General features: G+C 39.0%; 1 protein-coding gene across 2 annotated transcripts; it reads left to right on the top strand.

Moving 5' to 3' along the window:
- The first annotated feature begins 835 nt into the window (after positions 1 to 835).
- Positions 836 to 12,477, top strand: LOC137104174 (excitatory amino acid transporter 1-like). 2 transcript variants are annotated; one of them, XM_067485073.1, is made up of 10 exons: positions 836 to 1,023; positions 1,858 to 1,997; positions 2,095 to 2,232; positions 5,661 to 5,865; positions 5,948 to 5,990; positions 7,155 to 7,435; positions 7,529 to 7,762; positions 9,560 to 9,754; positions 9,873 to 10,007; positions 11,747 to 12,477. In XM_067485073.1, exons 2-10 carry the CDS (start codon positions 1,859 to 1,861, stop codon positions 11,955 to 11,957), a joined length of 1,581 nt encoding a protein of 526 aa, XP_067341174.1. In that variant the 5' UTR covers positions 836 to 1,023; position 1,858; the 3' UTR covers positions 11,958 to 12,477. The 2 variants fall into 2 exon arrangements, with proteins under 2 accessions (XP_067341174.1, XP_067341173.1); XM_067485072.1 differs by having other exon boundaries at positions 837 to 1,023; positions 1,855 to 1,997.
- Positions 12,478 to 13,643: the final 1,166 nt, after the last annotated feature.

Here is a 13,643-nt window from a genome sequence, read left to right as displayed (position 1 = left end):
TAAGTTTAATACATAGTCCAGTTTTGAGTGAAATGCAGTGTCTTCCCTAAACAGAGCGTATTTATTTGTTGGACATGTGAACATAAAGAATAAGATAAGTGGAACTCGACTAACCATACCAAGACAGTTCATCTTCAAGTTTTGGGTTGAATGAGGCAGACTGAGAAATAAACTGCAGCTGAGCTGAAATCCACAAACTGTAGATTCAGTGACACAAATCAACATTTTTCCGAGTTTGAGTCTCTAACATCTACAGAAATGTTTCATTCATTAGTGTGACAGTGACCTGGGAATAATGTTTGTAAAAAGCTGTGTGACCTGATTTCAGGGGTATTCTTCACTAATTACATTCAACTTCACATGGGAATAGTTTTCCATACAGTGAGGTCACTTATTACAGCACAAGATCTACTTTTTGTCTGCTAATTGTGGTGTCATTTAGTCTGTGGAATTACCTTAAACTATGACACTTCCCAAATGAGAGCATGTGTATCACTTACACTGATTTACTGTGAAACAATTCTGTATATGTATCAACAAGACTCCACTAAAACAAGCACAGAGTTTTTTAAAGGGACGGATGAACGAGGACAAGAGAACAGAAAAATAAGAGCTAATGAGATCAGAGAATAATGTCTAATTTTAGATCATTCCCAAAGCAAACACTGATTTTCATAGCAGCCCTCAACAAAGTTTCTCATTCATCTGGGTTTTACATGAAACTGTGTCACAGGGCTAACAGTGATATTATGGTAGGGCCAGTTTCTAATTTGTCTCCCCCCTCCTCCCTTCTCTCTCTCTTGTGGGCGTCTCTCCCTCCCTTCTCTTCCCATTCCAATAGGTGCAGAAGATCACTTTGACTTTACAGCTTCATCTACCATTCACTCCGTCCTGCTAAACCAGGACCTGCTAGACGCTCGTGAAAAACTCCTGCACTTCTTACCCTGCTCTGTTTCTGCTTCACAGCCCTGTCCACTGGACCATCGGCACTGTTAACTGAGGAGCAAACACTGGCCCAAAAAGGTATGAGATAAAAAAAAAACCTCTCTTTTTGTTCTGTTCTGTTTTTGTTCTATTTTGCAGAGTAATTGTAAATTTCATTGCTTCAGTGCTGGACTCAAGATGATGCAAACACTTTTTATTCCAAACAAATGTAGAGATTTTTTCAGTAGATAACGGCAGGGGAAGAGGAATCATCTTGGAAGAGAAAATATACTTTTCACACGCACAGCAAAGTGGGAAAGGCTGAAGGCTGTTAAACTTTTAAACTCGTGGATCAGTTGAACTTTCTGGATCAACATTCATCATCTCATTAGTACTTTTTTAATAATAATAGTATAATAATAATAGTAATTTTTAATGGAATAATTTCACTCTGAAAAGGCAAAGATTAGTTTCACATTTAGCACATGCTCATGGGAAAGTGGTTCTACCAACAAAAATTATCGCACTGCAAACTCACCAAAACCAAATGGGGAATTTTGGACTGAACAAGTTTAACTTTGGAACACACTGCCTTGGCTTTGTCCAGAGCAGACTGCTGAGGGCTCATTTACTCATTTAACATTGTCCTTAGAATGTTCTTGCACGGAATGACAACTCTGGGGTGGTTTTATCTCTTCTATCTCATATTGTAAAGAGCTGTTCACACTTTATAAGGCTCATAAGGCTGCAACAGATTTACAAGGAGCCCAGCTACAGTACAGGACTTACAGTATAGGTTTAACTAGCAGCAAATATCCTTAGATACATGTCCATTGAGACCCAGGTGACTGCCAAACACTTCTTCATCATCCAGCAGTGAAGTTACTTTGCAACGTCCATTTTCAGTAATACATGTATGTGGGTTTACAGCAGGATGCAGCGTATCAGGGAAGGCATTCACATACGCACCATGAAGGCAAAGAGGAAAGTGGAGGAGATCTCCAAGGAGGACGTCCAAGCTTTTTTGAAAAAGAATGCCTTTGTACTCTTCACAGTCGGGGCAGTTATTGTAGGTGTGTATGCCTCTGCAAGCTAAACTCCAATTGACTTCATTCAGTCAGAGTCTTGTCAATGCAATGGGGACACAAAGCATGTTCTTCGCTTCTGCAGGTATTGTTCTGGGATTTACTCTTCGTCCCTATAAGATGACCTATCGAGAAGTAAAGTACTTCTCCTTCCCAGGAGAGTTGCTGATGAGAATGCTTCAGATGCTTGTTCTGCCCTTGCTGGTCTCCAGTCTAATAACAGGTACAACACCATCACACAATGCAACCCCAATTCCAAAAAAGTTGTGGGACGATGTGTAAAGCATAAATAAAAACAGAATGCAATGATTTGCAAATCTCATCAACTCATATTTTATTCTCAATAGAACATAAACAACATATCGGATGTTGAAACTGACATATTTTATCATTTCATGGAAAATATTGGCAACAGGTCAATAACATGACTGGGTATAAAAGGAGCATTTCTGAGAGGCAGAGTCTCTCTAATGTAAAGATGAGCAGAGATTAGCTAATATGTGACAATTGTGGAACCATTTCAGGAAAATGTTTCTTTCCACCATCTCAGTGTGCAAGGGACAAGGCTTAAGGTCAAAACTGGGTGTGCATGGGCCCTCAGGCAGCATTGTATTAAAAACAGGCATGATTCTCTACTGGACATCACTGCATGGGCTCAGGAACACTTCCAGCAATCCCTGTCTGTGAACACAGTACGCTGTGCAATCCACAAATGTAGGTTAAAGGTGTATCATGTAAAGAAGAAGCCAAATGTGAACATGATCCAGAAATGCTGCACCTATAGAAAACATTTGGTGCATCATAAAACAAAAAATCTGGCAACAAAGGTCCCGGACTCTTAAGCAGCTAGAATCCCGCATCAGCCAAGAACAGGACAACATTCCTCTCCTAAAAGTCCAGCAACTGGTCTCCTCACTTCCCAGACGTTCACAGACAGTTGTTAATAGAAGAGGGGATGCTACAAAATGGTAAACATCACCATGTTCCAACTTTGTTTGAAGTGCTGCTGCCTAATTCAAAATGAGGTAATATTTAGCATTAAATGATAACAGTTCTCAGTTTCAACATCTGATATGTTGTTAATGTTCTATTGTGAAATACATATATTTATATAGAATTTGAAGATACTTGCAAATCATTACATTCTGTTTTTATTTATGTTTTCCACATTGTCCCAACATTTTCGGGATTGAGGTTGTACATGCACCTCATCTATCAGTTGATAAAAGACTTTTTGGTTTTCCACATGTCTGCTGTTTAAAGAGCAAACGTGGTTCTGTCTATGGCTTAAGGTACTCACAATTTCCATGCTTAATTTATAGATCATTATTATTATTTATTTAATAGATCTGATATAGACCACCATCTGATACTTGTTTAAACAACTTGAAATAGACAATCATATGCTTGATATGAAATATGCCAGTAAATCAAGGTATAGGCTGTGTAGATATAAGCCATCTTCTGTGGTTTCATACAACAATGTTGAAATAAAAATATTCTTGACCTTGGAAATAGTATTTGAGAAATGTTTGGTCCCACTAGTTTCCTTTCAAAGTCGAGAATGGATTTAGAACTAGATCCTTAGAGATGGACGGTAACTAAATATGCTGAGGTACTTGAATTGTGGAATATTTATATTTTATGTTGCTTTTCATTTTACTCCACTACAGTTCTGAGATAAATATAAATGTAAATCTCATGTAAATAAATGTCATTAAACCTCCCTCTGACTTCCTTCCGAGAATGTCTTTCTACTTTTACCTGAAAAATGCCACCAGATGGCATCACTTTGAAGAACCCTCAGTTCAGATTTTGTCATCTCACTGTGGTGTTTGTATTTACGGTCAACATGCTTTTTTAGAGCTCCTCCACATTACATCATCTAGACTCCTATTGATGAAATACCCCTCTGGGTAATGTCATCTGGAGCAGTCTTTCAGCTAGAAGCAGAGAAATATTATACTATAGGGCGCAGGAAGTAGAGCAGTCGGCTATCAATCTCACAGTCGTTGGTTCGATCCCTAGCTCTTCTGGTAAAATGTCGAATTGTCTTTGAGCAAGAGACTGAACAACAACTTAGTTGCTCCTGGTGACTGTAGCATCGGTGTGTGAGTGCGAATGAGTAAATGAAAAGCAACCTAAAACGCAGCCTATGTAAAAATGCAGACCATTTAAAGTAAAGCCATAGAAGGCGAGTTAGAAATTTGGTGAAATTGCCCTTTAATTTAGGTTCATCTGCACAGGAAATCCTTTACACAGAGTCACTTCAACCTAAACGATTTGTTGAATTTGGTTAGAACCAAGTCATGGTAAGAACCCCAACTATCAAATCCTCCCCAACCTCCTCTCTGTGCAGACTTTCTCACTTCATCAGTGCCTCACCCAATGTCCTGCTTTGCTCCCGTCAAACTGGAACTTCTATAATACACCTAACAAAACAACCTATGGTTCATAATAAGCTGTAATAATAAGCTGCTCGTATAGGCACAGTTGTTTTAACAAAAGGAAGATGGAGTCTCTAAATTCCCAAACTACAGATCTTTGTGCAGTAACAATGGATCAACATTTATGAAGTGACACCAAAAATTGGATACTTAACTCTATGATTCAAGTGTAACAACTCTATGTGAGGTAAACTGGAACTGTGGTATTCAGTGACATTTTAAAGACACAAAGTTTTGCATTTTTCATGTTGTGACTAAATCAATTGTGTCTTAAAGATGTGTAATAAAAAATAAAAAAAATGGGTTTTCTTTGTTTCTGTGACAGAACCACCTCAGCTTAGGTGGTTCACGGGGAGGTCATCTTTACAAGCCAGTAATCAGTGAGGACATCAGCCTTTCCTCCAGCCTGGTGATGAAGAGATTCCCACTGATTCGGTGCAGAGGAGGCTTACTTTAGTTTAATTACAGAAGATGTATCATTCTTGTGGCCTCTTACTGCACTGGTCTGTTCTCATTGCTTGCTGCAGTGGCATAACCTCACTCATTCTTCCAGGCAGTGTCATCTGCCAAATCTACTTTTACAAATCTTGTTGAAATGTAACTGGGATTATGGACTTAATGTAACTGCTAAAATTCAAACATGCTTCAGCCATAGTGAATCATTGACTGTTGTTTAATGTGTAAAAGAGTAGCTGTTTACAGAAACACTGTAAAGGGTTTTGGATACTGATAATGTAGAAACTACTACATGGGTGGAGACAATTTAAGTGCAGATCATTCAGAATAACTCATTCCACTGTTCTGTATTACCTGTCCAGCCTCTGTGCAGGGTTTTCACTTACAGTAAGTCAAATACATGAACAGCAACAAATGATGAACTGAGGTGGAGCTTAAGTAGTGCAAGTAAAGGACTTACTTTCCACATCTGCTCGTGTCCTTCCTGCATTCTTGTTCATCACTTTTCCAATGCAGTAGAGTTCACAGTGCCCCAGTTTGCCACCATAATGTATTCAAAAGTGTTGACTTAAAGACAGGATATGGTAAAGAACCAGCTAACACACTGTAACACATTTTATTCATATTCTACTGATTAGGAATAAACACACTAGTCAGAGGAAACATGAATTGGGGCTTGTTTGTATATAAAGAATATTTGTACATGTCTTAATAATCAGAAACAATATTTCCATCCTCTGTCCTACAGGAATGGCAGCTTTGGACAGTAAAGCCTCAGGAAAAATGGGCATGCGAGCTGTGATTTACTACATGACCACGACCTTTATCGCAGTTTTCATTGGGATCTTAGTTGTCCTCATCATCCACCCAGGAAAAGGATCCAAAGATGAGTTTGGAAAGCAGCAGACGATAGAGCAAGTCAGTCCTGCTGATGCCTTCTTGGACCTGATCAGGTAGCCTGCATAGACGTGTTAGTCATGATGTTTGACAGTAAACAGCCAACATCGTTTTAATGACTGTGATTTCTCATTTCAGAAACATGTTTCCACCAAACTTGGTCCAAGCTTGCACTCAGCAGGTGAGCAGTGATAATCTCCTGGCTTCATTCAAAATAACCAGTGTAAAAACCTACTGAGCTCACACTGTCTATTAGACTTCTCTTGTGCTCCAGTGGAAATTTTTATCACATGGTGAGGAAGGTTAAAGGACACAGGTAGAAATTACTTCATCTGTTTAGAAACTTGGTACTGGCTTGGTCCAACATGATTTAAGTAGACCCCAGCCCAGCAGGACCCACAGCTCGCTACATTTTTCAGACTATCTCTTAAAAACTCTCCACAGCTTCTACAAAGCAAATTTCTCGACAAAGTTGACAATGTATAGACATCCACTACACACTTTATACTGGGAGTTTAGTCTTAATCACAGTATAACTAGCAAATCTTAGTAGTTTTGGCTCCTAATGGAAACACAGTACAACATTAGTAATCTCTTGGAGTCATGCGTATGTTGTTATCATGAATAACCATGGACTCAGAAATCCAGTCTCAGTCTCCTTTGAAAACACCAGCACTCCGCACAGACGATCCTGTGGTCACTCACCAACAGGGTTGGCAGTTCAATCCCTGTCTATTCTGGTCGAAATGTTGAAGGTCCTTGAGCAAGACACTGAACCCCAAGTTTCTCTTAGTGTGTATATGTTCACTTGTCAGTTGCTTTGGATAAAAGTCAATAAGTCTTCTAAATGACTGAATGCCAACTAATTATTGATTACTTCAGGATCCATCCCCTGAATATCTACGGCAAATTTCTTAGTCCGCTTAAATACCTTTCTGAAAAAGAGTTCACCATGACATTCCTGGTATGGGAAAGGTGGTTAGGTCACCATTAGCAGGATTTATGGCGGAATAACCAAAACCAATTTCATGGAAAATAGATTTGTTTTGGTAGATCTATGTGTAAAGGCATGCGGGTTAACTGGTGCAGAGTCACACCCAGTGACCCTGCTGTCACTGCTGTAGTGCTACTACTGCTGGTGCTACTAGAAAAAAGTTGAGGATCATCAGTAGCATTCTACATTTAAACTGCTGGTGCACTTATTTCCCATTTGAACAATCATGAAAGATTAATTTAACAAGTATTATAACCTGATTCTGAAGGTTGGGCTTAGTGTAGTGGTCTTTTTCAGTTGTCTCAAACTCCACTAGTTTAACCTTGATTCTTCAATTCTTTTATTCTCCAGTTCAAAACCAAATATGGAAAGCGAGTCGTCCATGTGACAGTGACAGTGAACGACACCCTCTTCAACATGACCAATGTCACCCAGGAGGTCATGGACATCACACGGGAGGAAGTGATCCCTGTGCCAGGTCAGGTGAATGGGGTCAACGCCCTTGGGCTGGTGGTCTTCTCCATGTGCTTTGGTCTGATAATTGGTAGCATGAAGGAGCAGGGCCAGATCCTGAGGGATTTCTTTGACAGCCTCAATGAAGCCATTATGCGTCTGGTCGCCATCATCATGTGGTGAGGCTTCACTTTCAGGAAAGATGCTTCCTGTTTGACAAATATTACCAGCATTAGTGTATACAATCAATAACTCACTGTTTCCCCTCTCAGGTATGCTCCCATCGGCATCCTGTTCCTAATTGCAGGAAAGATTGTGGAGATGGATGATTTGACACAAATGGGTGGCCAGCTGGGCATGTATACTATCACGGTCATCATTGGCTTATTGATCCACGGTGTTCTTATTCTGCCCACTCTATATTTTGTCATCACTCGGCAGAACCCCTTTATCTTTATTGCTGGGCTACTGCAAGCTCTTGTAACAGCCCTGGGAACCTCTTCCAGGTAAATATTATAACTATCACACTTCAGTAATGTATTACAGGAAATATTTTTAAAAATGTGTTTGCGGCCAAATGCACAAAGATGAGCATCTACCAGGGTCGAATGTAGGAGCTAGTTTTTAGTCCATAGGCTGGAGGCAGGTGGAACCTGCCTGTGCTTACCTCTGTCAAGCATAGTCTCCCCTCTGTCAAAATAAAAAAGCTCATGAAATTTGGTTTAATTACAGACATAATCGAGGCTGTTTCGGTAGTAATATCATCATCAATTGTCATTACTCCCTGTGTGACATATGTGCTATTCTGATTGCCCTGGGAACAATGGCCTCTGATTTTGAATACAGGTAGACTTTGGCATCAGTATAGGAAGCCTATACACAAAAACTGCGTTGGGTTCAGGGTAAGGTTACATTAACAGACAACATTGTTAGGGACCAAAACTTTAGTGTAAGGTTAAGTTACAAGATAAATTACATAAAAAGCAAATGGTACAAACAATGACCACTTCCTTACTATAGTAACCACATGCACCGAATTGTGGTACGATCTGCGTCATGCTTCACATTGCTGGCCCCCACACATTTCTCTGTCTGGGTATGTCTCTCTGTTGCCCTGAGTTAGAATGGGGATAGCTGGGATAAGCTCCACCCCGCGATCCAAATAGGAAAAGTGGTGACAGATAATGGATAAAAGATGGAAGTCAAAGGGAAGTTCAATAGCATTCATTTACATCTACTACTCAAACTAGAACCAAAAGAAGCAAGTTCAAAATCAGTGAGAGCCTTTAACTATATTAATCATTTAAATGTTTCATGTCTTGTAGACTCGTGGAACCTACAGAAGCTTCTGCTCAGCAAACATATAATCGAGCTTATGTTCGGGGTTAGTTCAGCACTATCACTACATTTTTAACAAAAATGACAAGTCATACACACATTGGTGACTGGACTCCCAGGAGGGCAAAGATAGTCTATCTTTGGACTTTAGACTTTAGACTTTAATTTTTGACTGCCAGTTGACTCAGGTTCAGGCAGAATGAAGTTGTGTATAGATTGGTTTTCACATATAGATGGATTTATCATGACATCAACACCCTGCTACTGCTTCTGTGTCCAGTTTGTGTTAAGTTAAACATGAGCCAGACAGCACAGAAACATTGTTTCATTTAAACAGGTCTGTTGGCAACACAGGTACATTACAACAGTTTTTTTTACTACTGTCTAAATAAATTTTAGACATATTTTAATCTCTGCTGCTTGTTGAATTTTTACCGCTGAGCTTTAAACGATGCTTTTGTGGGCCTTGTGTTGAATTGAGCTCAATGTGGTGGCACTAATACCATACACTGACTTCAATATAACTTCCTGAATGATACTTTTTGATACCACTTCTACAAATTCATTAAAAAAAAAAAAAAAAAGAGCTACATTATGTAACAAATCTTGTTTTATTTTTCCACTGTTTGAGGCTGTCTGGGAGTAGAAGAACTTTCATATTTTAGAGCGAGACCACCAGAAGTTGATCAGAGTTAAGATGCTAACTTAGGCTAAATGTCATTATACATACATCTCATTTTAGTGTGTTCGTAGTGAATAACGAGCAAACTTTTGTATGTACATTGTACAGACAGTACACGTAAGCCTGTGTATTGCTAGATACTGTACAGGGATTGTACAGAGTTTTGCAAAATCATAGAATGTAAATTTGTAAACATCACCAACCTTTAAAGCAACATCATTCAAAACCACCGCTGATGTTTCCAGTTCTAAATTAAAATTGTGTTTGGTCTTTCACCTGCCAGCTCAGCCACTCTTCCTGTCACGTTTAAATGTCTGGAGGAAAACAACCGAATTGATAAGAGAGTCACAAGATTTGTGCTGCCTGTGGGTGCCACCATCAACATGGATGGAACGGCTCTGTATGAAGCACTGGCAGCCATCTTCATTGCTCAGGTCAACAACATGGAGATGAACTTTGGTCAGATCATCACCATAAGGTGAGATTAAAAGAAAGAAGACAGTAATGGTGAAAATGTAATGAAAATGAAAAAAAAAATGCAAATACATCAGAGACAGGCATTGTTTGATCTGTCTGTGTGCTTCTATTCAATCTAGTATTACAGCAACTGCAGCCAGTATCGGAGCTGCTGGGATCCCTCAGGCAGGTTTGGTCACAATGGTGATTGTACTGACCTCTGTTGGACTTCCTACTGATGACATCACTCTCATCATTGCAGTTGATTGGTTCCTGTGAGTAGCTTGCAGCATTGTGAACCCATGAACAGTAAATCAAGTGTAACATCTATTTAAATTAGGAATGTGATTAAGTGCAATTAATCGATTAACCAGACTTTGGACCCAGTGTAACCCAGTTCATCTGGTTCAGAAGTGATCTGTTTTGAGCTCTGTTAGACCTTATGAGGCCACGACTTGTGGCCTTGTGAGTCCCGCAAATATCGAAGGCCTCACAGCCAAATGCAAGAGTAACGGGCAACTGTAATTTGTATCCTGGGTTTGGGCTTTCATTTCTTTTGGGTCTGTTTTCCACGTGTCTGTTTCAGGTCAAAGACATCTACTAAGGTGCTATAAGCCAGTAAGCCAATATTTAAGACCCCTTGAGACTATAGGACCTACTCCACCTTTCCAATGAGCCAACTGAGACAGACCAGCCTGTTCACAATATCAGAAAACAGAGCAGTTCTTTCTTTCTTTTTTTTTGCCCAATGTGTCCTGCATTCGTTTTCACAGCCCCATTTTAAACATGTTGTTGAGTTGAGTGCTGTAAACGCAACCTCACATCCCGATGTAAACTTCTCACTTTTTTAAGGTCAAAATCAGCTCTCTATCCACTACCACCTAGTGACACACTTCTCTGGTCTCCCAGGAGTGTTGTTCCACATTGTCCCTTAATACTCAATATTTTTTGCAATGAGCTTTTACATAGAAACATAATTAGGTTTCCCAAATTAATCATTTCAATTAGAAATTACTCAGCTAACTGGGTTAATAGAAAGAAACCCTTATCTCCTTTAACTAGGATGGACCAAATACTGTCCACACAACCTCAACTCATGAACACAGGCCCTTCTCACATTGAACAGTGTGTGAAGTTTCTTATGACCTGTCAGACGATGCCATCTCTCTTTTAGCATGAAACATTTCAGGCTCTGTGTCATGCTCGAAACAAAATATGTAACTAACTAATAATGATCCCAGAGAACACGACAGGATTTATACACATTGTGTACATTTCTATGGCTCAGACAGCTCAGCTGTCACATAGACATTCAGAATTCAGAATTTATTTAAAAATGTTGTTCACTTTACCAAACCTTATTTTCTGGAAGTAAGAGTTTGTAAGTCAAACCTTTTTTCTTTCCATTTGGCTGCTTAAATTTAAAGCCTTACAGCATTTGCATGCGTAATATTATTGTCATGCAGGACATGCCTTTAAAAATCATAAACTCAGCTAACAGACAGGAGTCATGTACTGTATATTACATAAATGTTATGTTGGTCTCCAATACACTGCGTCTTGTTCGTATACTTTCACCCATATAGTGGTTTTTGTTGAGGTTTATAACATTAGTCACTCTCACGGAAATTTTGAATAATATTATTTATAGTTAAATTTATATTTTATTATTAAAAAAATATTATTTATCAATAAATAATAATAAGACCAATATTTATCTCGCTTCTTCCTGACAGTGGCTTTCATCGGCTGCATTACTTTGTTTGGAAAGCAAGTAGTCAGTGTTCAAGCTTTTTTCTTCTGCTGCCAGAATTCCCAATGGAATCATTTAGTTTCATATTTGAGTCAAAGATGGAACACCAGTACCTTCCTAGTGAAAAATACATATACATTCTGTGTGCTTTTGCAGGGAGGTATTTAGGGTGGGTTACCCATTCAAATGTGTTTGCTTTGTGACTTATCAATACGATGCATGAAACTGAATTTTTTATTTAATTTTTTTGCTGGGACATAGGGACCGTCTACGTACCACCACCAATGTTTTGGGGGATTCAATCGGTGCCGGCATTATTGAGTTTTTATCTCGACACGAGCTCTGCAGTAGAGATGTGGAGATGGGCAACTCGGTGGTGGAGGAGAAGGAGAAGAAGAAACCTTACAAGCTCATCTCCCAGGATAGCGATTTTGAAAATGACAGACATGCTCACACTGAATCCAATATGTAATTCATTTGCATTTACACTGGCCCTGTTGTTGTTAACCCTAGTTTTTATAGTTATTATTTCCCACTTGAGATTTATAAAAAAAATTAATGTGGTAGAAACAATGGATTTCTTACATTCATTTTCAATTTAAACTGACAAAGCTTCTTTAATACAAGTTTCTGTCATGTGTTTAAATAGGACTGATAGTTTCATGTCTGTGTGTTTGCTACTTTAGTTAACACTTGTAACATCAATGTATTTTCCCCTCATTTAGAGGCTGACATGAAAATGCTGTCTGCATGCAGGACTTAGTAAATGATGTCAGAGCAGAATGAAAAGTAGGCTGACACTTTTAAATGGATACTTGGGGAAAAGTTTTTTGTTCAGACTCATTAAATCAACAATATTTTCCCAGTTTTTTACTAACCAAGTGCATATGTATTGCATGTCTTATGCTAAACTCTCAGATTTCATTATGAAGGCAAAAGACAGATATATAGTTGTTTATTATAACTTCAGTGAAATAAATAGAATAAAAACATTCCTGCCTGTTTGTCACTCATTCAAACTGTCAATTTCAGTGGGATTAATTAATATACTGGAATCAATTTGTACCCAAACTGTGTAGTTTCACATTAAATAGACTGTAAGACAACCATTGCAGCAATGATTTGCAAATCTTTTGTAACCTATTTTTGATTTTAAATAGTACAAAAAAAAACATATCAACCATTGGGACTAAATAATTGTTATAGTTTTTTGCCCATTTTTAATTAGATGCCAGCAACTTGTTTCAAAACAGCTGGGACACAAACTGGAAAAGCCGTGAAAAACATCATAAAACTAATGCGGTTAATGTTACAGCATTTAAAATGTTTTTTACATATGTTTTTAGTGGCAAAGTGTTCTAAACCTTTTATTATTATTAACTGCTATTGACCCTCCCATGAGGTCAAACCTGTTAAACCGCACTCACAACTGTCATCAGTTGCTGTTGTTGTCGGCTTTTTATGGCAGTTTTCACATGGTCTGCAATCAAACACAACCCCCTGCAGCACTTTAACACAAGGGCCTGCACTGGTAGGGGGGGTGAGGGTGTGTCATGTTTTATACCCTGGCCTAGGGGAAACCAGGACGCATCACAAAATCACAAAAGACTCCCCCTCTTCCCAGCACACAGAAACCACAATCAATCAGGAAAAATAAATGAGCTCAGGGTGGGTCCAGCAAAATAACAAACAAAGCGTAACTAGCCAGAACACCCTGTTCTTACCTAAACCAAAGAATTACCTAAACTTCTATCCCAACGCTTACGAAAAGTTTCCTGCTATAGAACAATCTTATTTACACCAGGTCAAATCAAACTGCATCAACAGGATGGGGCAGCAAGGGAGAGAAGAGTCCCCTTTTTAACGGGGAGAAATGGTGTTTCAACATTCTGATAAGTGGCTGCAAACGATCAGCTCCTGAAACAACACAATTGATCATACCTGCCAAGCAATCAATAAACACATTCCCCTGTGACTCATTTCATGACAAACGGTCCTCGGATCATCTCTCCATTATGTTCATTCCAGCATACAGGCACCTGGTAATTAGGGAGATACCCTCTGTTAAGCAGGTGAGGGTTCAGCTTTAGGGGGCCATGAATACACTGCACAACTGTTTTCATGATGAGAGCAGCAGCAACATACAATCAGCACATCC

Source organism: Channa argus, chromosome 18 (assembly GCF_033026475.1).
Source record: "Channa argus isolate prfri chromosome 18, Channa argus male v1.0, whole genome shotgun sequence".
In the NCBI taxonomy this organism is placed as follows: domain Eukaryota; kingdom Metazoa; phylum Chordata; class Actinopteri; order Anabantiformes; family Channidae; genus Channa; species Channa argus.
The sequence above is the reverse complement of the archived record's forward strand: the minus strand, read 5'-3'. Positions and strand labels throughout refer to the sequence as shown.